The sequence below is a fragment of the Melanerpes formicivorus genome, unplaced genomic scaffold, assembly GCF_026170545.1.
Source record: "Melanerpes formicivorus ecotype bairdi unplaced genomic scaffold, bMelFor1.0.p_v2 SCAF_12, whole genome shotgun sequence".
NCBI lineage: Eukaryota > Metazoa > Chordata > Aves > Piciformes > Picidae > Melanerpes > Melanerpes formicivorus.
The window spans coordinates 3,110,596-3,134,720 of record NW_027142364.1 but is presented as its reverse complement, the minus strand read 5'-3'; the positions used below and the strand labels follow the sequence as shown (position 1 = coordinate 3,134,720).

Below are 24,125 nucleotides of genomic sequence, written 5' to 3'. Positions count from 1 at the left end.
ATGAAGGCAGAACTGACAGAGTCTTCTTTGGATGACAGCCCTTGAAGAAGAGCTTGACCTTTGTGATCCCTGAGCTTTATGCTGAGCATGAGGTATATGGAGTGGAATTCCTTGTTGGGCAGTTTAGGATCACCCTGCCCCATTTTCTCCTCCCCACAGGTGTGATGTTTTACTCTGCGGTAAAGAAGGTTCAGCAGTGCCCCTGGTCTGCATCCCAATTCTTGGTGCAAACTAGAAGAATCAAGTATTATCACTGCTAGAAACAGCCACTATCTGCAAAAGCATGCTGTTCATTTCAGAAAGTGCAGTTGCTTAGAAGAGACTGAGCTGAAAAGTAAAATCACTGAACAGAACTAGCTGTGTTCTAGCTCAGCCCAGGACACTACTTCATCCCAAAGCTGATATCAGAAGCATTTCACATAGTAACAGAGCAGATGCATCCTAATGCACAAATAAAAGACTTTTTAAAATGCTGTAGGATCACAGGATGGCAGGGGTTGGAAGGGACACAAAGAGATCATCAGGTCCAACCCCCCTGCCAGAGCAGGACCATACAATCTAGCTCTGGTCACAATGGAATACAACCAGATGGGCCTTGAAAGTCTCCAGAGAAGGAGATTCTCTGGGGATCCTGTTCCAGTGCTCTGTGACCCTTACAGTAAAGAAGTTCCCCCTTGTGTTGAGGTGGAAACTCCTGTGCTGCAGCTTACATCCATTGCTCCTTGTCCTATCACAGGGAGCAAGTGAGAAGAGCCTGTCCCCTCCCTCCTGACCCCCAGCCTTCAGATATTTATAAACATTTATTAAATCCCCTCGAAGTCTTCTCTTCTCCAGACTGAAAGCCCCAGGTCCCTCAGCCTCTCCTCACCAGGCAGTGCTCCAGTCCCCTAATCATCCTCATAGCCCTCTGCTGGACCCTCTCCAGCAGATCCCTGTCCCTCTTAAACTGAATTTGCAGGTTGTGGCCATGTCTTCCTGTGAGTCACTCTTGTACAGTTATGGCTTCCTTAAACAGAAAAGGTTCTTACACTGCCACATCTTCCTCCACAGATGTACTTGCCAAAGAATGTGCAGCAGCCCAACAGGCAAGAAGTAAATTTTACACTTCACTAATTAGAACTATTCAAAACTACTCGATGCCATGCCCAAAGGGCACAGTTTGAATTGTTTCATTAATGTTGATAGGGACAGGAAACATTTACTATTTTGTCAGTGTTATAAATAACACCACCAACATCAACTATGAATATAAGCAAGCATGCTACAAGAGATCCACGAGATGAAGGACATGTCTGGAGACACTCAAACCCACCTGAATATGTTCCTGTGTGACGTACTCTCGGTGATCCTGCTCTGGCAGGGGGATTGGTCTGGAAGATCTTTCAAGGTTCCTTCCAACCCCTAACATCCTGTGATTCAGTATCAACTTCCCAGCTGTATGCTAAATAAACTGATTCAGTCAGGGTAGTATTCCTAAGATTTGCCACTTTGACAGCCAAGTGCTACACACAAATTTACTTCAGCAATGGTGCAAAGACCCTAAAAAGCCATCTTTTCGCCTTGTCACTCAAGCAGTTTTTCCTTGGTCAGCAGTATTTTCTCTGACAAATGATAACGTGTTGCAACCAGTCATATTCACACACTTACAAGCTATCAACACTCTAAGGTTTTTCTCACATAAATGACTCACCTTAAAGTTTTTCTCTGCAGGGTTTTCAGCCTCTCCCTTGCTTGGAAATACAGCAGTATGAAAATATAACAAGGGGTGCAGAAATAAACAGGATTATCTCTTTTAAAAGTTACAGCGAGTTGTTAATTTTCTTCCATACTAAAGGCTGAGCTCATCAAAATATTACTAATTTCATCTTCATCCTGGTTCATGCTGCTCATCTCTCTCTGCAGCTGTAAAATGCAGGCAAATGGGTTTGCAATAATCTGGAACACAAGCATGGCCAGTACCTTAAACCAAGGACAAGGCATTTCTGCTCTGATTGGAGGTGAAGGAAGAATACCTAAGTGTTTGTATGTGATTAGGCTTAACTGTCAGAAAACCTCAAACCATAATCATGAAAAAAATCACCTAGAAAATCTCCTAAATATTACTTGTAGAATGAATTCTGTTTTTTAACTATGATCTAGTTTGAAGTGACTGACAGCACACAGCCTATTGGAACCCAAATGGAAGACTCATTCACATATCTTACAGAAACAGCTCCCTCTTTTTTGCCTCCTTCCTCTCTCTTCTGTTCTGAATTATCTGTTATTTAAGCTCCCTGATGGTGGACAAAAATGTTAAGCAATGTACTCACACAATTTAGAATCACAGAATCATTCAGGTTGGAAAAGACCCCTGGGATGAGCAAGTCCAACCATTACAATGACTTAAGGACCCCTAAGAGTCACTGTGAGGCACATTTACCATCAGCAAATGAAACTATAATTTCTGAATTAAACTTCTGATAAATCTCAAGTTTTAGATGGCAGTATGTTACTTTCACCTTGCTCCTTACAAGCTATTATTTATATATACAAAAATATATAGAAGTATGAATGATTCAAACATTGCCCAGTCAAGGAGCAACAAAAGCTCTGCACCAGAGAACATGCCCAGTACTCAAGTGGCTGTACTTACACATATAAACACCAAACGATGTCAAGATACAGAGAAATGTTACTGTCAGTACCTTCTCAGAGCTATAAAAGCTTTAGAAAGTGGAGTCATGGTAAGGGAGGACTATTGATCTTGCAGATTTTGCTAACAATGATCATTAGAAAACTGGGGACCTCCTGCAAGAAGGATTTGTGCTGGCATTTTTCAGTGTAATCAGTTTTCAACCTACTGTGATCACAGCAAGGAAGACTGTCTAGAATTGAATAGAATAGAACAGGGAATAGGAATAGAACAGAACCAGGTTGGAAGAGACCTTTGAGATCAAGTCCAACCTATCATCCAACACTATCTAATCAACTAAACCATGGCACCAAGCACCCCATCAAGTCTCTTCCTACACACCTCCAGAGATGGTGACTCCACCACCTCCCTGGACAGTGCATTCCAATGGCCAATCACTCTTTCTATGAAGAACTTCTTCCTAACATCCAGCCTAAACCTTCCCTGGTGCAGCTTGAGACTGTGCCCTCTTGCTCTGGTGCTGGTTGCCTGGGAGAAGAGACCAACCCCCACCTGTCTACGACCTCCCTTTAGGTAGTTGTAGACAGCAAAGCACCATCCTTAAACACCTTCCAGAAAGTCAAGTTTAAAAGTCAGTGTCCCAAGATACTACAGAGAGAAGCGATCTGACATTACAGTTCTTTATTTGTTTCTGAATCCACAATCTATACAGGTATTTACAAGGCATGAAAATGGATAACAGCACAAAATACAATTGAGGTATAAGCTAAGAGCACAGTATGTCATGTTTCAATAAATAGAATTCAAAATTTGTAAACTAAGTGACCAGATAGATGCCTCTTGTTTACTAAAACCATATAAAATATCTGTTAAATCTCACGTGAGGTAGAGGACAGTTTTGTGTGTCATGTAATGCAACCACAGCAACGTGAACAATCAAGACTGTACATCATTGGCAAAGTATTAAAAACTGGTGAATGCACTGATCATTTTGTTGTTGGGTTTTTTTCTTTTTTTTTTTCCCACAGACTTCTACAATTTGTTTCAGAATGGTCAACCTGTTGCCTTGAGCTAACACAGGCTCTGCTCTTTTGCAGCCTACTTTCTGTAATTGGAGAGAATCACAGAATCCTAGAATTGTCAGGGTTGGAAGGGACCACAAGGATCATCTAGTTCCAACCCCCCTGCCCTGGGCAGGGAACTGTACTGGCATGGCAACATCAATGAATGCTTTGGAGAGTTGAGTGTGAAAACACAAACCCAGGTTTTATCCATCACAGAGAGCAACACAATGGTGAGGAAATATTTTTCAGACCAACTTTTTGTTGTTTTCTTAGAATTAGTTTCAATAGAGTATAGCTGTGCTTTCCTTTCAGTGAGGTATCTAGATGCGAGGAAAAGAAGTAAAATTCAGTTGATATTGTTACATTTCATCAATTTTCAGAGAGCAAAATTTTCTACCATTTCTTTGCTGTGCTTGATGAAGTGCTTAAAATCCAGCTTTCAAGCATTTTCCCAACTGGGCCACTAACCCTGAAAGGAACCAATTTTCTAAAGGAGTGGAGACAGGCTACAAAATGGCTGTGCCATCAAAAAAAAAACAACCAACCAACACTCATGTAAAATGGATGTCTTCTTGAAACAGGAATGTGCAAGAAAGAAAATTCCACAAGGTGGAAGTCATTCTACCAATGCAACAAGCAAAAAAGAAAACTGAAATGTGCAGCTTCCCACTGCCAGCTTGAATGAAGTCAGCGAAATATTGCAAGCAGAGATTAACAGGTAGGTGTCATTACATCTTCTGTCGACTTCACTTCATAGAAAACTCTGTTGTGTGGATTAATTACATGAATTAAGTGCAGAAAAAATACAAAGTTGTTTATCTTTACTGACAATCAAAATATATACTCTACAAACAAGTGAATTCTAGGAAGCTGACCGTGAGAGCATTTCAAGGCCAACTTCATGACTAATGCTAGGAAAGTTTTCCCAAAATTTCATAACACATTCTAGCTATCCCCTCCCCCAATATAAAACAAGAATGTATGAATAAAACATTGTGACTTCTAAAATATGGGCCAAGACTTCTTCTTTTTTTGTCTTTTGTTTTTCCCCCATCAGGCCACCAGTAGCTTTATGTTCCCACTCAACTTTTCCTACTTCACTAACTGCATTATGCCTTTACTATATACAAATGATTTTACAGCTAAACTATCAATATATTAAATATAGAATAAAATCAGTTTTAAGAAGGTGAAACATAACTACATTTCTCTACCTACTCAAACCAAACATATGCTTTACAAAAACTCAACGACAGACTTGGTTTAAGTTTGGAGATTTAGATTAACATCTCTTTCGTCTAGGGTTACACCGGAAAAAGGCAGCTTTCAGACTGCCAAAATGACAAGAGTTTCACTCCCTAATTTCATCTCTCTTCTATTTTCTTCTTGAGTACATAAAGCATGTGGAAGGTCTCTTTGAAAAAAAATAGTAACAGAAGAAAATAAAATATTCACCTTGCATCCTGCTTAACTTTGTTCCAGAAGGTGCACTAGGCACCTTCTGAGCTTGGTCTGGGTGTTTAATAATCCAACTTCCAAAATTATGGATAATGTCAGGATTTATTCCCCCCACCCCCCAGGATCACAACTACCTGGGAAAATTACTTCCTGCCTGAAAGATCAGCAAATAATAATACCACTACATAAAATGAGCATGCTGTGACTAAACGTGAGGACCTAATGACAGTTAGTTTCTACCATTAAGTGTGCACTTAAGTGAGAGCCCCTAAGTGTGCATTCCAAGTTCCTACAGTAGGCTGTATAATAAATCATTGTAACTAGTATAAGGTGGTGGGGGAAAAAAGGCCAACATGTATTTGTTCTAGAACTTATACAGTGCTATTTACAGTTTACTAAAAAACTATCTCTCAAAGACTGTGAGCACACAAAAATCTATGGCACATTTATGTATACATTATTACTTAAAATCAGTATAAAATTAAGTCTACACATATGAAAATTATGTTAAGAGCCTGAAAGTAACAGGTAAGGATTTTAAGAGGGTCACAATAATTTAAAATGCAATTCTAACTTTAGGTTAACTAAATGGAATATTTACAAAGCTACTTTTAAAGTCATTTTAATAAATGTTCTATCAGGTTGGCTTTTCTTTTCAGACAGATGTTTTAAAGCAATTAAGAGGCCTTATCTGCAGCTGGAACTGCTACAACTTCATGTAGCTGCTGGAGTTCTTGCAGCAGTGAAAATATTAGTACAGACTATGGCCAGCAGCATTGTAAAAGCTAGTTAACAGCTGGTTGAGGTGGCTGAAGTGCTGGCTGAGACACAGGAACCTGGGCTCTACCAGTACTCCACTGCCGAAGATCAGCCAGTAGCAAAAGAGGAAATATATCAGAAGTCATAAGACAGACAAGAGCTGAATGGAAACAGAATATACAGTACTCTAGTACAATAATCCCATCAGGATTCCATACATTCAACAGCTAAGCTCTAAATACTGTGGCAAATCAGTTACTGCAGTTGTATCAAACAAGTCTGTATGGCCTTATCTATACTGATAACCAAATGAGTCTGGTTCAAAACACTGATGCTGAAAAGCAACTAGAAATGTTCTCTTTTGATCCTTTAGTAATACCTGGATGAAACTTTCAGTTTCCCAGGATGGGTTTGGTTTTTTTACTGGCCCACCTAGCTAAGCCAACATAGGTTCTGTCAATCAAGTTGGATTACTCCAAGATCCATTCCCTAACAACCATACTCTGATCATCATTCCTGCCTACCTTCCCTATACCCATACTTCTGGTGGTTGTTACAACGAAACATGTGGTTGTGTTTTTAAAGCAAGTGGTGCCTAAACAACCAGCCTAATTTTTAGCCAGCACCTTTCCTCCCTGCCCATGCTGCAAAGACAGGCTTCTTCTTTTTCATTTGCTTTTTAAAGCAAAAATTTTGGAAATAGGAGTTGAAGGGGAAAATGTAATCTGGGTCTTTTCCAATCAACACTGACAAAGAAAGTGTTATGTTTTTTCCCCATCTAACCTGCTTTAATCGTCAGTGTAAACACAACACAGAGTTCCTAAACAAAACTGTACACAGCTAGAATAGAATCATCCCATGATTCCACTTAATTTACCACCTCATTTCTCATACAATTTAAAAGGTTATGTGCAATTTTATCTTTCTCTGTGCTAGTCAGCCCTGTTTCACCACTAAGAGGAAAACAACAACAAAAAAGGACTCAACAGTTTTCAGTTATACTAGTTTAGGAAAAAACAGTAATTAAAGTAGGCTTTTACTAGTGGTTTAATCCCAAACTAACTGAATTATTAAGAGAAATATAAACCTAAGTACCTCAAAACCAGAAGCTAAAGGGCAGGTTAAAATTATGCAGCGAAATACTAGAACTACTAAAATATTCCTAGTCACTGACATCACCAGCTAACATCTGCCAGCTGCATCAAACCTTTTGGAGAGAAGTGCAAAAAGTATTTCTTCATCCAACTTTGTAACCATGCAGTTAATCCACTAGGAACCAGACTTCTGAAGTACTCAAAACATCATATATACATAAAACAGCAATTCTGTACAATCACACATTTTCAAATGTTATAGCTTAACAAACATGCTGTATTTCTTAACTCATGGTAACATTACCATGCCACTCAGGAAACAGAGACTACCAAAATGAGTTGCAAAGTGCCATATCTCAGGGTTTGATTATTTTTAAGCTATTAGCACAATGTCAGTTAAGGCCTGTTCTATGTAAAGAAAAAAATAAATCACAAGTTGGCAAGAAGCTCAAAGCGTGGAGGCTTAGGGTACTAAAGAAACTAATATATATTTTTCAATAAATACTGTTTTTCTTCAAAGCATTTGTAGCTGAAAACCAGTTAAGCCAAGCTTTCTTGGTTTCCAGAAGGAAAAGCCCCACCTTTAAGCCTTGTTCCTTAGCATTTCTTTCATATCTACTATACAGAATAAAACCAAAACAAATCTGTGAATTGGTTTTCACCTCCAAAATTCCATTAGAGTTGTAAATTTAATTTACAAAACAAAAAAACCCCACCCCACCCTTAATGTTTTCTTCTTCCAGCAAAGCAAGCTAAATGCTGGCTCTAAAAACTCTTTTAGACTGAAAATGAGCTGTTAACAATACTGGGAAGATCAGCTTGACTTCACACAATGAAATTATGGGCAAAAACTCACGCTGGTAAATCACTTCTGATGATCAATCATCTATCACTGCGGTGATTTGGAGTATTACCTTATAGATGAAAAGCTGCCTTTGCTTTCCCCAGCTTGAGAACACCTAATTCTCTCTGACACCCAAGCTACTTTTGACCTTGAAGAATCCAGAATGCTTTTAATGTACTTTTATAACTGGATGTGCAATTGAGAGCAAAATAAAGATCACCACATGTATTTTAACAGACAGTGTCAAAAGGTAGAGAGTCCTCAAGACTGCATTAGAAATAGACAGAAACTGGTCACTCTAAATCTGATTTTTCATTGTTTGAGAAAAACACCAGTACAAAGAACTGCAGATTTTCATTGGTTAGGAAAATCTAAAAATGTTTACCTATCTATCTCTAGCTATTTATATTTATGTGTATCTTCATCTGGGCTTGGCTGGGAAATAGAAATCTGTAGAGAAGACTTCTTCTGCTCACACAGAAACTGCTCACAATTCATTAAAAACCAAAACACCCTGTTTGAAGGACGCAGTCTTGCTTCCTCTTCCACTTTCTATTTCCCTTTCCCATTTTTTGATGACTTCAAGATCTGTAGCTTCAATTCCTTTATCATCATCTCTAACTTTTCCCTTGCCTCTCGTTCTTGCCTCAGTTCATCCTGAAGCTCTTGTCTATCAGCCTCTGCGTGATCCAATCGCTGTCTCAATTCTGCCAGCTGTAAAACAGAGCACATTTTAGCAAGCTTTATTTGGAAATGTCAATTATTCCCTTCAAGACATCACTGACACCACCAGACAGAGGTATTTCAGTTCACCAGTATTTATCAGCTCACCTTCTACTGTCATCAAGAATTCTGCAGCTACCCAATTCAATGTTAGCAAATGACCTCAACAAGCAAAGGTGCACAAACATCATACTAAATTAAAACATGGGGAAGTCTCACTTTTAAATGCATCTAAAGTGTAGATAATTGACCTGTCACAGCAGACCTTGTCAATAATGAAAGGTGATGTGGTGATGTCTGCATCAGATTTGCTTCACAAATAAATGGCACTTTTTCATTTCAAAGGTTCATTTCTCTTACCTGACATAATATTACTTCTTTATTTCAAAGACTGAATGCATTTGTAGAACAAGCCAACCCACCAACACTGCTTTCTGATACTCTCTGATATAAATGAAGAAACCAGAAATGGCATTCAGAAAATCCTGAATGTAACCAGCTGTGCATTTGTGTGTGTATATGTGTGTTCAGTGTAAATGTGAGTCCACTCTGTATTTTTTCTGTAATATTTTGTGTTTAAACACAGAAACTAAACCAGCAAAATTCAAACTTGTGTCATCAAAACTTCTTTATAGTGACATCTGGACACATCTGATGAACTTTTCAAGTGTGAAAAAATTGCTGTTGAAATGCATATAGGTGTACTACCTGTAGTTAAAACAGGGAGGAGACTGGAAACCAGTTTCCTTCTCTACCACTGATTTAAGGAATTATTTCTTAGAAAAGGACCTCACTGAATCTAAAAAATTAATCTGCCTTTATAATGAGAGGTATCTAGCTGATCTAAATCATCAGTGAGCATACATGTCACTGCAAATGAGTGAGACAGCTGATGAGAATGAAACAAGCAGGAGTGCACAGGATCACAAACTCTTGGCCAAGTGCTATACGCTGTACAGGGCAAAGGAACTGCTGTGCTGATTTTAGAGAAGCAACATTCCCTGGACTTTCATCTCCACTGAAATAATCAGAAATATTTAAATGGTTCTTTGTATAGCCAGGAATATTTAAGTAGTTCTTAGATATCAACAGGCTATTAATGCAAGTCGCCTCCACTACTTTGGTAGGTGAACTGGTGCTTATGGAGTACTGTGACCTGCTCTGGAGTTCTCAGTACAGGAAAGACAAGAACTTATTGGAGTGGGTCCACAGGCCACAAAAATTATTAGAGGGCTGGAACTTCTCTGCTCTGAGGACAGGCTGAGAGAGTTGAGGTTGTTCAGCCTGGAGAAAAGGCTCCTGAGAGACCTGGGGGCCTATTGGAAAGATGAGGACAATGATTTTAGCAGGGCCTGCCGGGACAGGACAAAGGGTGATGGTTTTAAACTAAATGCAAGGAGACTCAGCTAGAAAGAAGGGTGATGAAACATTGGCCCAGGTTGCCCAAAGAGTTGGTTGAAGCCCCAGCCCTGGAAACATTCAAGTCAGCTTGTCTAGGGCACTAAGCAACCTGCTCCAGTTGGAAGATGTCCCTGCTCATTGAAGGGGAGTTGGATTAAATGACTTTTTAAGGTCCCTCCCCAACCTAAAGTATTCTATGGGAAACATCACTGCCTCCATGTTGCAGCACACACTACATAAGCAGGTCTCTGGTTGAGTCCTGATTTCCATCTCTAGGGAGAGGTTCCAGTACTGGCTATACTGCCCTACCCTATGATTGACAGGATAAAGCAACAATTAAACTAGACAATTCAATAAAGGAGTCAAAAAGGGGGAGAAGACTCTTAGTGCATCTTCAGACAGGCATAGAAAGAACAACAGACATTTAAGCAAGTTGCAAATCCCAAATTATTAATTTTGTTTAAGGTACAAAGAGGTTTTCCCCCTCCAGCCCACTGTTCTGAGAGAGAAAGGGCAGCACCTAGGCAACTGCTTCAAGAAGACCTCAGATTAAAGGTTCTTCAAAATGCTGTACACACAGCTTGGGGAAGTTACCTGTTGCCAGGACCTTTGTTTAACAAGGGTACTTCTGCTTACAACCTAGGGTCCAAAATCTGTTCTAAGATGTGATAAAGGGAGCAAAATGTTCAAATTATATGTTGTGAACAGCTCTACCAACACAGGTAATGACAGAGTAAAACCTTCATGCGAGGAAGGTATTTATTCAGTTTTCAAAATCTAACTTCAAAAGAAGCAATCAAGCAGGCTCCTTGGGGAACAATCTATGCTTTCTACCCTCTAAGGAAGGTAAGCTGCACAAGCCATATAAAACATGCTATACATGATTATCTTAATAAAACAGAGCATGTTGTTACTTGCAGTAACAGGGCTTGTACCAGATGTTTAGTAAATCAGGCCTTAGTCAGAGAGGATTATTTCTGGCAGCAAAGGCTAGGAATCTGTGGAGTGGGATGTCATGAAATTAAATTCATGAGAAGGATTTATGATGCTGGTCTCTGCCCTACTCCCTAAAAACACCAAAGCCTGTCTCTCAAGTACTGCCTGTTTGTTAGTTGGAGACAGCAAGAACAGGAAATACACACAGCTATGAGCAAACGACCACAAAGCTTTACAGAGCTTAGGTTTAGATTTTGTTTACTTTAAAAAAACCTGTGAGGACTGGTTTTCTGTTACACACCACTATAAATTTAGCCATAACTGCAACTGATTTTGAAAAGGGGCATTCCAAGGCTCCCTTTGTCATTAACTATATTTCTCCCCTTGGAATGACACAAATAACATCCAGCATAAAGAAGTTAAAAAAAGGAATTGAAAGAAATAGAAAGAAAAGGGGGGGAAAAAAAACAGCAAGCCACCTCTATAGGTTTTGGCATATGAACCCAAGAGGGGAATGAGAGATAAAAATATTTTCATTTCCAAAAGAACTCCTGAGCAAATACTTTGATAGAGCACAGAAAGGGGTCTCATCAGAGCCTACCACCAAGGAGCAGGAAGATATGCTACTAATCTGACAAAAGTGTGGTTGAGAGCTTTGGGATTATTCTTTATTTAACAGAAAAAGGAATAAAAAGATGAGTAGTTTATTTCTCTAAAATAAGAATGTTTAATACTATAACACAGGCAGGCAAGCCTATATAGATTTAAAGTGTGATTTGCTTTAAATAAGCCTGTAGGAGACTTTAAAGATTAGTACTTTATCAATAGTATGTTTCTGTGAGTTGCATTCTACCTCAGTGTCAGTCAAGGAACAGGGAAATAAATACTGCTGTCCCTGTGACTTCTGTTGGTATTCATCTGTCCTATCAGAACACACAGAGAAGATGAAACCTGAAGGTGGCTTGAGTCTGCCATTTCCTGGCAGACTAAATGTGGTTTGCTTTAAAAGGAGCTTTCCCTTCTCACCTGTGCTGCATATTCAGCTTCTTTGTCTTTTTCCAAATTGGAGTCACAGCTACACTTTTGCTTCATCACTTGGTCCAGTTTCTTCTCCAAGTCTCTCTGCTCAAAATAAAACTCTTCCATCTTTTGAGCATGCTCTGTTTGCAAACATTCAAGTTCTTTTTGTAAGTTCTGCTGCTCTTCAGTTAGTTCCTTCATAGCTTTGGAATTGCTTAACATTTCCACTTCCTATAAAAACAAAAACAACCAACAACACAAGAGCATACACCGTGGTGCTCAGACCAGAATAGTAAAAACCTGAGCTGAGTTTAAATGTGTACTTGGAAACCATGAGGTCAAAAAGAGCGTATTTATCTGCTGATAACAGCATCCTGATAATGGTATTTACCTACTTCACAATGACAGGTTGGAATTAGGTGCAAGCATTTCACTTTTGAGAAATTATTTATACTTCCAAGTACCTGGAGCTTCCAGAAACATTCACAACTTCCAGCTGTGAACCTCAGAAAGCAGAAGCATTTATTTGCTAAAATGTACTTTTAAGATGCAAGAAGTGCATCAGCAGAAAACAGGATTAATGTCTCTGATTTTTCTTCCACTTACATTTTCAGTCTTTTTTTTTTAATCCTTATCTACCATCTTCACCTTCAACAGCAGAACAACTTAAAAGTAGCAGCTCCAGGGCCCTATCTGAGCCCAGAGATTCTAAGCTTAACGTTAAACAAACTGTTATGTCTGGTTTAAGACTGTAAGAAGCAAAGACAGTGTTTAGCTTACTTCAGAAAAGTGAAATAGTATCATAGTATCAGTCAGGATTGGAAGGGACCACAAGGATCATTTAGTTCTAACCCCACTGCCATAGGGAGGGACACCCCACACTAGATCAGGCTGGCCAGCCCCTCATCCAGCCTGGTATTAAACACCTCCAGGAACAGGGCCCCAACCACCTCCCTGGACAACCCATTCCAGAGCTTCACCACTCTCACGGTGAAGAACTTCCTCCTCATGTCCAGCCTGAATCTCCCCACCTCCAGCTTCATTCCATTCCCCCTAGTCCAAGAATCACAAGTGACCACCAGCTCCTAAAGTCATCCATTATTAAACAAGACTATTAAGATCCCCCTAAAAGCAAGGGTTTACCAAACAGAAACAGGAAGCTCACTTTCTTTTTTTATGTAAGGCAGTGATGAGACCACTCCTGAAATACTAGAAATTGCTAGGAAGTCTGCATCTTTAAAGCCCTGAAAACTGAGAGATTTTAGAGGAATTACAACTGCATTTGTCAAACTGTTTAAGCATTTGGAAAACATTTTGAAGTGCAAGAAGTCATTTTAATTTATTTCCATGAAACAAAAGAAGGTGCTGCTGGAACACAGTAGTCGCAAACTGAAAAGACTCCAATTATGCTCAAATCTAATGAGCACAATGAATATTAAAGATTTAGTGTCTGGATTCAAGCTGAGGGAAAAATTATCTGTGTGTTTTAGTGTTTCTAAATGACTGTAATCTGTGATATTGATTCCAGACCCAACAAGCTACCATCAGTTTTCTGGTGTCTGAAGGGAAAAGCACTCAGGCTGGCACCGTACCATTTGCAGCTGCTGTTTCCTCCGCAAAATAGTATTCAGTTTTTCTTGCTGTTTGATGTAGGTTTTCATTACTTCTTCCATGATTTTTCCCTTGTCATCTTCACAGCTGATGTCTTTCATGAGAGTGGGGGACAAGGTTCGCACATCACTGCCTACTTCCACATGGCTGGAGTCTCTAGTGACTCTGGAAGAAGCACGCTCAGACTTCCCACCTCTTGCAGAACGAGTTGACACGGCTGGATCTACAGAGAACAGCAAAGCACTGCATAATAGTCACAGAAAATCAAACTTCCAGAGTGAAAAATATGGGGGAAAAAAATCCCTGAAGATTATAAAAAGGTCAGAAGGATTTTTGGTAAGCTGACATGGCAAAATGCCAGATGGGTGTTGAGCTTTCAAAATCATCACAGAACCATAGAATGGCTTAAGGTGAAAGGGACCTTAGAGACCATCCAACCTCCTCTGGGCAGGGATGCCTCTCAACTAGACTCAGTTGCTCAAGGCCTCATCCAGCCTGGCCTTGAATATGCCCAGGGAGAAGCCATCCACAACCTATTCCAGAGGCCCACCAGCCTCATACTGAAGAAATTCTTCCTAAGATCCAGTCTAAACCTACTCTCCCTTAGCTTCAAAACCATTCCCCCCTGTCCTATCGCTAGACACTCTTATGGAAAGTCCCTCTCCAGACTTCCTGTAGGACACCTTCAGGTATTGAAAGGCACCTATAAGGTCCCCCCAGAATCTTCTCTTCTCTAGGCTGAACAACCCCAACTCCCTCAGTCTGTCTTCGTAGCAGAGGTGTTCCAGCCCTTGGATCATCCTTCTGGCTCTCCTCTGGACTTGCTCTAACAGCTCTGTGTCCTGCTTATGATGGGGACACCAGAACTGGATGCAGTATTCAAGGTGAGGGTCTCACGAGAGTAGAGTAAAGGGGCAGAATCCCCTCTCTTGACCTGCTAGCCACAGTCTTCTTGATGCAGCTTGGGATATGATTTTCATTCTGGGCTGCATGAGTGCACTGCTGGCTCCTGTTGAGCTTCTCTTCAATCAATAACCCTAGGTCTCTTTTTCAGAGCTACTCTCAATGCACTCTGCACCCAGCCTGGATTTGTGCCTATTACATGGTATAAAACCCCAACATAATTTTCCCTACTCACCTAAACGTTTATGCTGCTCCACACCAGTTTTCAAGTCAATTTTTTCCTGTTCTTCAAGGGACAGCTCTGGATAAGAGGCAGCTTTTTTGTGCTTTCCACTACTGAGTTTCTTCTCTGAATGTCCAGGTGAGGATTTAGCTACTTCTGAAGCTCTGACTGCTGGTTTTGCAACGTCCTTATACTGTGATGCAAGAGATACATTTGGGGCCACCACTTTATCGCACATATAAAGGTAGTAGCTGCAGCAGGAGAAGAGCAAAATGAAGAATGAAAGGTAAGGCATAATAAATGAGAGAGAGCAGCAAGTTTAATTTAACATGATTTCAAACTGTAAAAGCTTTCAAGAAAACCAAGCATGTCCTTTGCAAATTTTTCCTATGCAGAAGGAAACCCTAATGATCCACTTAATCTTTCCTGAGTAGATTATCTAGATAAGGTTTTGAGGCTATCAAACAAGGGGATTTCCCAAACATGGCTGATTAAAATAATCATACAGAAAATCACATGAAGTCCTCATTTAAATGCAAAGAGTGAAATTAGACTGCCATTGGAATCCAGACTCCCTAGCATTTTCATAATCCTTATATTAGCAATGGAGGAGGGGGGAAGTGATCAGCGTAGTGGGAATGAGCCTCTCACTCTTCAAACAGCAGAGCTGTACACTGACAGTGCTGGAGCATGCTTGAGACCACTGCTGCACCTTCTTTCCCACATATGCTGAGCAATTCACAGAATCATAGAATTACAGAATTGGTAGGGTTGGAAGTGACCTCAAGGATCATCCAGTTCCAACCCCCCTACCATGGGCAGGGACACCTCACACTAGATCAGGTTGCTCACAGCCACATCCAGCCGGGCCTTAAAACCCTCCAGGGATGGGGCTTCTACCCTGGGCAACCTCTTCCAATGTCTCACCATGCTCATTTGGATTTTCACAGCTCTTGGACTCCTGGGAGCATCTTTCTGTACTGCCCTAAACTATTCACTCAGCTTTTGCCTTGAAGAGAGGGGAAAAGAGTGTCAGATACTGAGTGTCACAACGCTGGACACTGCTATCTTCACGTCACTGTCTTCCACACTCCCTTCTCCAAGTTCTGAAGGAAGACACCAACAGAAACAGCAAACTAAGGGACAACTACAGAAGTTCCACTATTCATGTTTGCACGGGAAGTAGTTTGCCGCATGTGTGTTGTTCTGATCTCACCCATATATGGTAAATGTATAACCACAGGAGGATGAGGGTAAGAGACAGGTCAAGAAAAAACCACCTTCCCCTTGTTGGTGCAGACGACAAACTGTACTGTGCTAAGGAAATGCACTTGGTTTCTAAACCAGGAAACATCAACAGAAAATTCAGCTGCAGCCACTGTTCCAGTGGGGAAGAAAGCCTTCAAACACCTTTTACAAGGCTTTTCATGAAAAGAAATTAAGTTGCACTCATGGTAAATCAGCCCTGGGCAGCTTTCTACATGCATCTACCTCTGTCATTTCTATTCTGAAAAGGAAAATTGACATTTCAATTGTATTGCCTACTGAAGAACACTCACAGATTACAGCTGGAGTCTGCACCAAACCCCACTCCTAAGTTCATCAGTATTTACACTATGAAATGGATACAGAGTTAGGGTTCAGCTATTCCTGTCCAATTCCTTAGAGCTCTTCCAACAACTTAGGGCTGCAAATTTTATTTATTTATTTCAGTTCAGTTTAAATTATCCTTAAATAACCAAAAAACATGTAAACATCTATACATACCAGCACCTGTTACAGTCCTACACAGGAAATTAATTTACCTGGGATGGAAAAAGGAGGGTGGTTGAGGATCAGTTTCTGCTTCTTGCTTTATAACTGGATACCACTGTGGTAATTCCAGGCTCTGCTGCTGTGAATCTGCCTGAAGGAAAGAAAAGGAATGGGTAACTGGTAGAGGTGTACATGTTATTTACTCTCCTTAGGGGAATGGTATTTACACCATTTCTACATACACACCAGACAAAGTAGGGAGGAAATTAAAAGAAAATCTCTTTACAAGCCCATATAAAAGCTCTGCTGAGTTTCCAGAACTCCGCCAGAGGCATGCTAAAAATGTTTGGGAGAAACAAAAAAAACCAGAAACCAGGACTCCCAAAAGGTTGTAGGAGCCTTTTGCAATAAAGTACCCACATCACAGTAAGCACCTGCCAGATACTTTATTACAAAATAAAACCTGTGAATAAAATGGAACAATTCCTGGTGTTGCAGAGACACAATTCCTTCAGCTGTCACAATTTTTTATTACAGAAGCAGGCAGAGCTGCTGCAGTGACACAACAACTCCATCCCCTGTGCAGTAACAAATACAACCAGAATACATCATCCTACAAAAACCCCTGTGCATTTTGTACTTGGACAGCAATTCCTGTTCTGTTTCTCTCAAGATATCACTTTAGTCACTCACTGGTGATACTTCCTGCTCCACTGCAAAGTTACTACTCATTTCAAGTGAACAGTGACTTGTTATGCATTGAAACAAGACTCACAGCTAAGAAATTGTTCCTTAATTTTGTTGCATTTAAATAGCCTTGGGAAGCAGGCTTTTGGGAAAGGTGTAGTGGGTTGACCCAAGCCAGCAGCTGAGCACCCATGCAGATGCTCCCTCACCACCCCCACTAGTGGGATGAGGACAAAGGCTAGAAAGTTCCTATGTCAAGATAAAAATAGTTTAATAGGTGAAGGAAAGGGGGAGGGGGGAAAAACACAACAAACCAACAAAAACCAAGTGAAGCAAAGGATATTGCTCATTACCACCCACAGGCACACTGATGCCCAGCCAGTCTTTGAATGATGTCTACCTTAGATGCCAACCCCCCCCATTCTTCGCCTTCTATCCCAACTTCTAGTGCTGAGTATGGCATTATATTGCACAGAGTCTCTCTTTGGACCCTGCCAGTCTCTTGCCCACCCCCCAGGCTGCTCACTGCAGGGGCTGAGCACAAAACAGAGAAAGCACTGACGCTGCCCACACACAGTTCAGCAGCAGCCAGAGCTTTGGTGTGTAACACTGTAGCCACAAATCCAGAGCACAGCACCACACAGGCTGCTAGGATTAAAGCTACCACCATTCCAAACAGACTCAGTACCTAGGGAAAGCTGCTCAATGACAAAACCCCCCCACAAACCTATAAAGTTAAAATGAAAGAAAAAAAATAAATCCTATTGCACCAAAAGCTTCTTCTAGCATTCTAACATCTTCACAGTGTCTTGTGTACAAGATACACATCAGAAAAGTTTATATTTATACACCTCCAAATAAACTGTCATAGAACTTAATCTCTGGCACAGGAGAGAGCAAGTCAATTACACGTGTGGCTTGCACCAAGGTCTGCAGAACCAAATGCCACTTGACCATGAGAAAAGACCACATCTCATCTACAGCGTTCTGGTAAAAACTCTCAGCCCACTAAATTCAGCTCTAAGAATGAAACTGAAATTGAACTCCACCCCTGCAGTGCCAATAGAGAAAGAAAGGAGGGAGGGTGGAAGGAAGCTAAGCTCCAGCGGAGTAAATTCATAATCAAGCATTTAAATAATAAGGATTTGAAATACAGCAAATAATCTCCAGAAAAGCAGCCTCATCCTGACACCTGCCAAGGTTTTTCTTCTACCTATTCAGATGACTCTAATAATTTCAATAATGTACATACATTATTCTACTTACATTACAGCTAGTACACAGTAATCCAATTCTCACTTCTGAGTCACATTGTGCCCATGTTTTAGGACTTCTATTGTAATGTTTACATATTGACAGGTGAAATTATCTGTCAGGGACAGGGTCAGATTTTCACACTCTCATATACTTCAAATGGAAACCAACTGCAGTGTCTACCCATGAGTGTGCATTTTGCAAATAAATTATGACATAACTTGCTATTGAATCTTTACTTAGGAAAGAATATGAAAGGTTATTGTAAACAGACACAAAGCCTTCTTCTAACACAATTCCTTCCTCATTATCTAGTTTAACAGAGATAAAAAAGCATCTAATTCCATATATATGTATTTCATTACCTGACAAATCTCTTTAGTCTAAATGCTCTTAAATAATTCTGTAAAAACAACATCTCCACAGTGAATTGAGTGACTTCTAGCTAAGCTGCTTGGAAGGGCTACATGAAAAACATCTTATTTTTCTTGTAAAGCTGGTTGTACAAAACTGTCCTTTAAGGAGAAGGAACAGAAGGTAAGTAGTGGCTTCAGCCTAATCATTAAAGCAGTAGTTTTAGCAGGGAATGGGATTTATGGAAACACTCAGAAGCTGTGTTAACTCTTCTCACTGCAAGCTTATCCCCACAGGCAGTGATAACCTCAAGGAACTGGTCTGAGAAACAAGACAAAGTTTTAGTGCAGAGAGCTTATCAGAAACTGTCGCAAAGTCAAAGGGAAGGAGAATCTGACAGCGCAGGGATCAGCAGAGACTTAGTGACAGCTGTTCCATGAAGAGCAGGTGGATGTTACACCGCAGTCTAGAACTCCACAGAAAATGAGAAACTCGGTGACAGTCAAACACACAGCTTATAGCTTTCTTATCAGCACAGGGAACAGAAAGGAATTAACCTTGTGACTGCCCTGTCTGCTCTGAAAATACAGAAAGCAAAAGTGTATTTGCACTGTGAGGTGAATAAACTCAGAGTGAAATGCTGCGGAGAAAGGCAAGGCACAGGATCCAGGATGCTCCAAAGACTATGGGATTTAATTAGTGATTTATTATTACTGGATGGACAAAGACCTAGCCAAGGGCAACTGTTCTTGCTGGGCCCTCCAAGATAACCTTAAAGATGCGTCTGCACTTCTGAGGACTGACTCAGCAAAGGTGGCAAGAAGGTGACAGGACAGCAACCTGCAAATAGATTTCCCTAGGAGCGTAAGATAAGGGAATCACCTCCATGTCTCTCACACCACAGAAATGAGGCAAAGACAACTGAAGCAGTCCAAGCTTCTCAAGGACAAGGAAACAAGCTGTGCTCCCACACTCCCCCATTAAACTCTTCCAGTCTTTTGTACTCCCCAGATGAATATCCATGAGACAAGAGAGGGAAAAAAAAAGGAAAAAGAACCCTCCCCCACCATTTTATCTTTGTTCAAGTGTTCAGTTGCTCTCTCACTGTGATTTCATCTGCTGCTCTGTAAGACAGAACTCCACAGCTCTGCAATAGAAGACTCCAGAAAGTTTTTCTATTTTATTTGCACTGTTACTGCTAATTTCAGATGGGTTTTTTTTTCATCTGTACACATGAAACTGAAAGACCTTGTGGTCTGAAATCTGCTACTGTGAAAAGGGAAGCAGTATTTTTAGGTATGAATATGGAAGACTATTTCCACTGATGTATCCTCCAATGGTTTATTACCGGCGCTGGCATTGCCAGGATAAAGATTAACAAGCCTTTGTCTGATGAAAAGCAGTCTCCTTGCTATGAATTTACCTGCATCTTCAAGTAATTCAGCACGTGGAAAAAAAAGCAGTCATACTGCAGACTTTCTGCTAAAATCCCTTACTACTGACTGGCACAACTGTACAAATACCTGCTAGGACAGTAAGCCCTTCTGCAACACCTACTCTTCAGAAGTTTATACTGAAAGGTATCAACCTACAGCAAACCTTTTGGTGCTCAACCATCTGGAATGCTTCTGCTGCTAGTTTGAAATCCACCACAGGCAAAATGGATCTATAATCAAGGCAGCAAGCCATCAAACAGACACAGAAATGCCAAACACACTGAAAATAAACACAGTCATGGGACAGGGACCATTTTAAAACTGCTTGTGTTTAAATTATACCCCCAAAATCTACATTCATAACATGAAAACATCTATGATGTTCAACATTTATCTGATGCTTGCCTTATTATTTAAAGTAGAAGCTCTCTAAGGGAAGAATAAGCTCTGTATTTTTGAAGGACAGTGCAGACTTGCAGCAGTATTTTAGGAAAAAATCCAACAGCTATTATTAACCATTGTCAAGATACCGGCCTACAGCTCATTACTTGGGCTGCTTAAAACCCCCTCTCTTCTTGGCATATTTCTCTATACAACTGGCTTAAACAGAAAGCAGTTGCTGAACAAGCTGACTTGGGGCTTCTGAGCAGCCAGTTATCAAGGCACCATTACCCTACAAGCAAAGTCATACGATGGGTGGTCAGCAAGGCAGGTGGCCATACCCCCACACATGAGTACCCTGGAGTAAAACCAACAGATGAAGAATTAATTTGTAATACTTGATTTTCAAGCTCCTTTCTGCTTTGCTCAGCTGCTGCAACACACACTGCATAAAAACATCCTGAAAGGTCAAAGAGGAGAATGAAAATTTCAACAATAGCTCTGAATTTTCCAGAGACTGCATACCTTAGAACAGAACAAGAACCAACAAAGCCAAACCAGCTCGAATGGAGCTACTTGCAGCCCGAAGAGGAAAGAGATTACTGCACCTTTTAAATGAGAAATACCTTTCCATGGTGAAACTCTCTCACAAATTCAACTTAGGCTTGATTTGACAAGCATTGCCATTTACAAAAGGCAAGCAATGCCCTTGCCAAACAAGGATTTATGTGTGAGCACAGACCTGAGAGTTTTACAAGAGGAGGTGAACTTACTTTGGACCGAGTTCTTTTCTGATTTTTCTCGCTAAACTTCTCCTTCATTTCCTCCAAGAGATGCTTCAGTTCCCGCTCCTCTGACGTTCCCAAGTATTTTTGGTTAATATGCAGGTAGCAGTGCCACTTGGCTGATTCAAACCCCCAGTGGCAGGTCCTCTTGTCCGGGGATCTGTGTGAATGCATCACAAACGTCTGGGGGGAGAACATCCCATAGCACTCTAAACACTGGATACAGGGGTCATCCGGTGCAAGGTAGAACTGAGGTGCAAACAATCCCTGGCACTTGCCCAGGCATTCATGCTCTACTTCAAAGGCACTGCCAGTCTCTTTCAATTGGGCCAAGGTGTTCTTACCAGGGAGGAAACTGCCGTTTTGAGGAAAAGTGCGAGGACGTAGTAAAGCATTGCATAGTCTCTGAGCATCAGTCAGTGTAATTAGACCACAGGACGGAGCGTTAAATGGAAGAATTCCCAAAACCTTCAGAATATGAAGCTGGTCAGAAGTGCACCTTGAGCAGTAAATATACAGTTCATCACACACTGTGTTGATCTGTTGCAATGAAAAGTCTCGGAGAACCGAATTCAACACTTGAGGCAGGCAAAGTCTTTTTTCTCCTCCCACTTTAAAACAGGAGATCGATTCCCCCTCCAGTATAGTCTGGGTGAGTTCTGTGGAGCTGTCCGGAGGAATGAGCAGCGGGCCAGAGAGTATTTGTGGTGATGGAAGAGGCAAGAAAACAGTGGGTGACATACTTTCCTGGGAATAACGAGCTGAAAAAGCTGCTGGTCCACCCAGTGAACTCTGGCTGCTCAGGTGGAACTGTGCCAACGTGTGTTTCAAACCTGGATTTAAATTCAAAGGCTCAGATAGCGAAGCGCTGTTTGGCTTGGCAGTTTCCCCATCAGCCTCTGCAGGAGTTTCATCATATTCATCCAAGTTTTCCTTCTTAATTGTTGGCAATTTGTTTATTACAACTCGTACTTTGCTGTTCACATGCATTTCTGTCATTGCTTTTTTTAATGGCGGGCTCCCATCTTCTTCGATCCCGCTCCTTTTTTGGTCCGAAACTAGACCCAGGGGGAAATTAATCTGTGGGCTCTCCATTGCTAAACACCAGAAACGTTAATTAAGTCAGTCTTGAATGTGCATTTTCTTGCTTGTTCATACAAAAAAAAAAACACCCAAAACAATTTCAAGTGACCTTGGTTACCTCAGGTACACCCAGGTTTGCACTCTTTTCAGTACAATGTTACTTCTTCAAGCCTCCAATAGTAAAATCTGCAAACCATTTTGCAAGTAATACCATAAAATTACTGGAGAGGTTACAGAAGTTTTTCTTTTAGTTGTTTGCTCAACTTCCTAGTATAAAAACCAGTAGGTATACAAAAGGCTTTTCTTCATACCCTACCATTTTACATAATACAGCAATTCAGTAAAAAAAGAGACAGTGTCCATCCTTGATGATTTTGCTTTACCTTTAAAAAATAGATTGTCTGTTCAAGTAAGTCTCTATTTAAATATTAAAATAGCAGAAACGGTCTCAGTGTAAAGAACACTGATCTTACTGCAACTGATCCAAGGCAGAGTTTAAGTTGTATGAAAATTTGATTCAGTGCTTTCAGTTCTCGGAGATCAAACACAATCTTAAAGGCTTGCTTTATTGCGCTGCCAACTTCTGTGATTTCGCCACCATCGGAAGAGTTACTATGGCAGTTCACAAATGAATGCTTAAATTAAGGGCTGATCCCGATCGCCAGCAAAAAAAAACCCCAAACGTACCCCGAGAGTCACCTTTCGGACAGATGTCACTGGTGTGTGTAAGAATTTTCCCACCCCGAGTTATTAGCAACAGGGGTAAGGTCCAGGTCATCGGCTAGACTCATGCCTTGCGCTAACAGAGAGTTCTGGAGGTCTCTCCAGATAACCTGTGAAAACAGAAAGAGACCAGCCATAAGCCACCCCAGAACGTGAGTTTGCTACATTTCTCAATTAATTACGAAACGCCAGCGCGCAGAGAGCTCTCCTGCAAAGCCGTAAGCCCCATGACAAGCCCTGGCAGATGGGGGAAGCTGGCAGCAGCAGCAGACAGCTCCCGAAGCGCTGCATTCGCCGCCCGGCGAGCCGCGGGCGGGCAGGAGGAGGGGGGCCGGCGCGGCTCTCCCACGGCGTGCACACCCCGGGAGGACGAAGCTTTCCTCCATCCCCTCCGCCCGAGAAGCGGCACCAAGCCCCCGCACCCTCTTCCCGGAAGGGCCCGGGAAGCCGCATCCCGCCGCTCGCACCCACTCCCTTCTCCCTCCTGCACCGTGACTCACCTCAGCCCCGCCGGCACCGCTCCGGGCAGGCTCGCCCCCGCCCCCTCCCGTGCCCGCCGTCGCCGGTCCCGTCCCTCCGCCCTGTCCGGCTCCCTGGGAACGCAGCCCGCCCTACCCGAGGCGCTCCACCGCCTCAGTCCCTTCTCGTCCCCCTCTCCCCGCCGCCGCCGCCACCCCCGCCCTACGGCTGCCCGCACCCCCCTTCCCCCAGTCCGCCGCCGCTCCCACCCTCCCCCCGGGGCTGGCGCGCCCCTCCCCCTGTTCAGCCCCAGTTCCCCCCCCCCCCCAACCCGGCGTTCCTGTCCCATCCCCCACTATGGGGCCGGCCGCGCCCCGTCCCCCTCACGAACCGGTAAGTCCCCCGGTAACTAACTCCCTCCAGCACCTCACCCGACGCCGCGGGGGCTTCGGCAGCCCGAGGAGCGGAACAGCCGCCGCGTACGCACCGCCCACCCGTGACCTCACTGCGGAGACGGCGGCGGCCGGAGACAGCCACGGA

At 41.9% G+C, this 24,125-nt stretch overlaps 1 protein-coding gene across 5 annotated transcripts; it reads right to left on the bottom strand.

The window, feature by feature from the left end:
• Positions 1–3,304: 3,304 nt before the first annotated feature.
• Positions 3,305–24,125, bottom strand: SKIL (SKI like proto-oncogene). Of its 5 annotated transcripts, none has more exons than XM_068144983.1 (8): positions 23,977–24,125; positions 23,091–23,236; positions 21,309–22,417; positions 16,474–16,574; positions 14,681–14,919; positions 13,524–13,765; positions 11,938–12,162; positions 3,305–8,565 (listed from the first exon to the last, which is right to left on the bottom strand). In XM_068144983.1, the coding sequence occupies exons 2-8, from the start codon at positions 23,179–23,181 to the stop codon at positions 8,404–8,406; spliced, it is 2,169 nt and encodes a 722-aa protein (XP_068001084.1). In that variant the 5' UTR covers positions 23,182–23,236; positions 23,977–24,125; the 3' UTR covers positions 3,305–8,403. The 5 variants fall into 5 exon arrangements, with proteins under 5 accessions (XP_068001084.1, XP_068001085.1, XP_068001083.1 ...); XM_068144984.1 differs by having other exon boundaries at positions 24,012–24,125; XM_068144982.1 differs by having other exon boundaries at positions 24,017–24,125.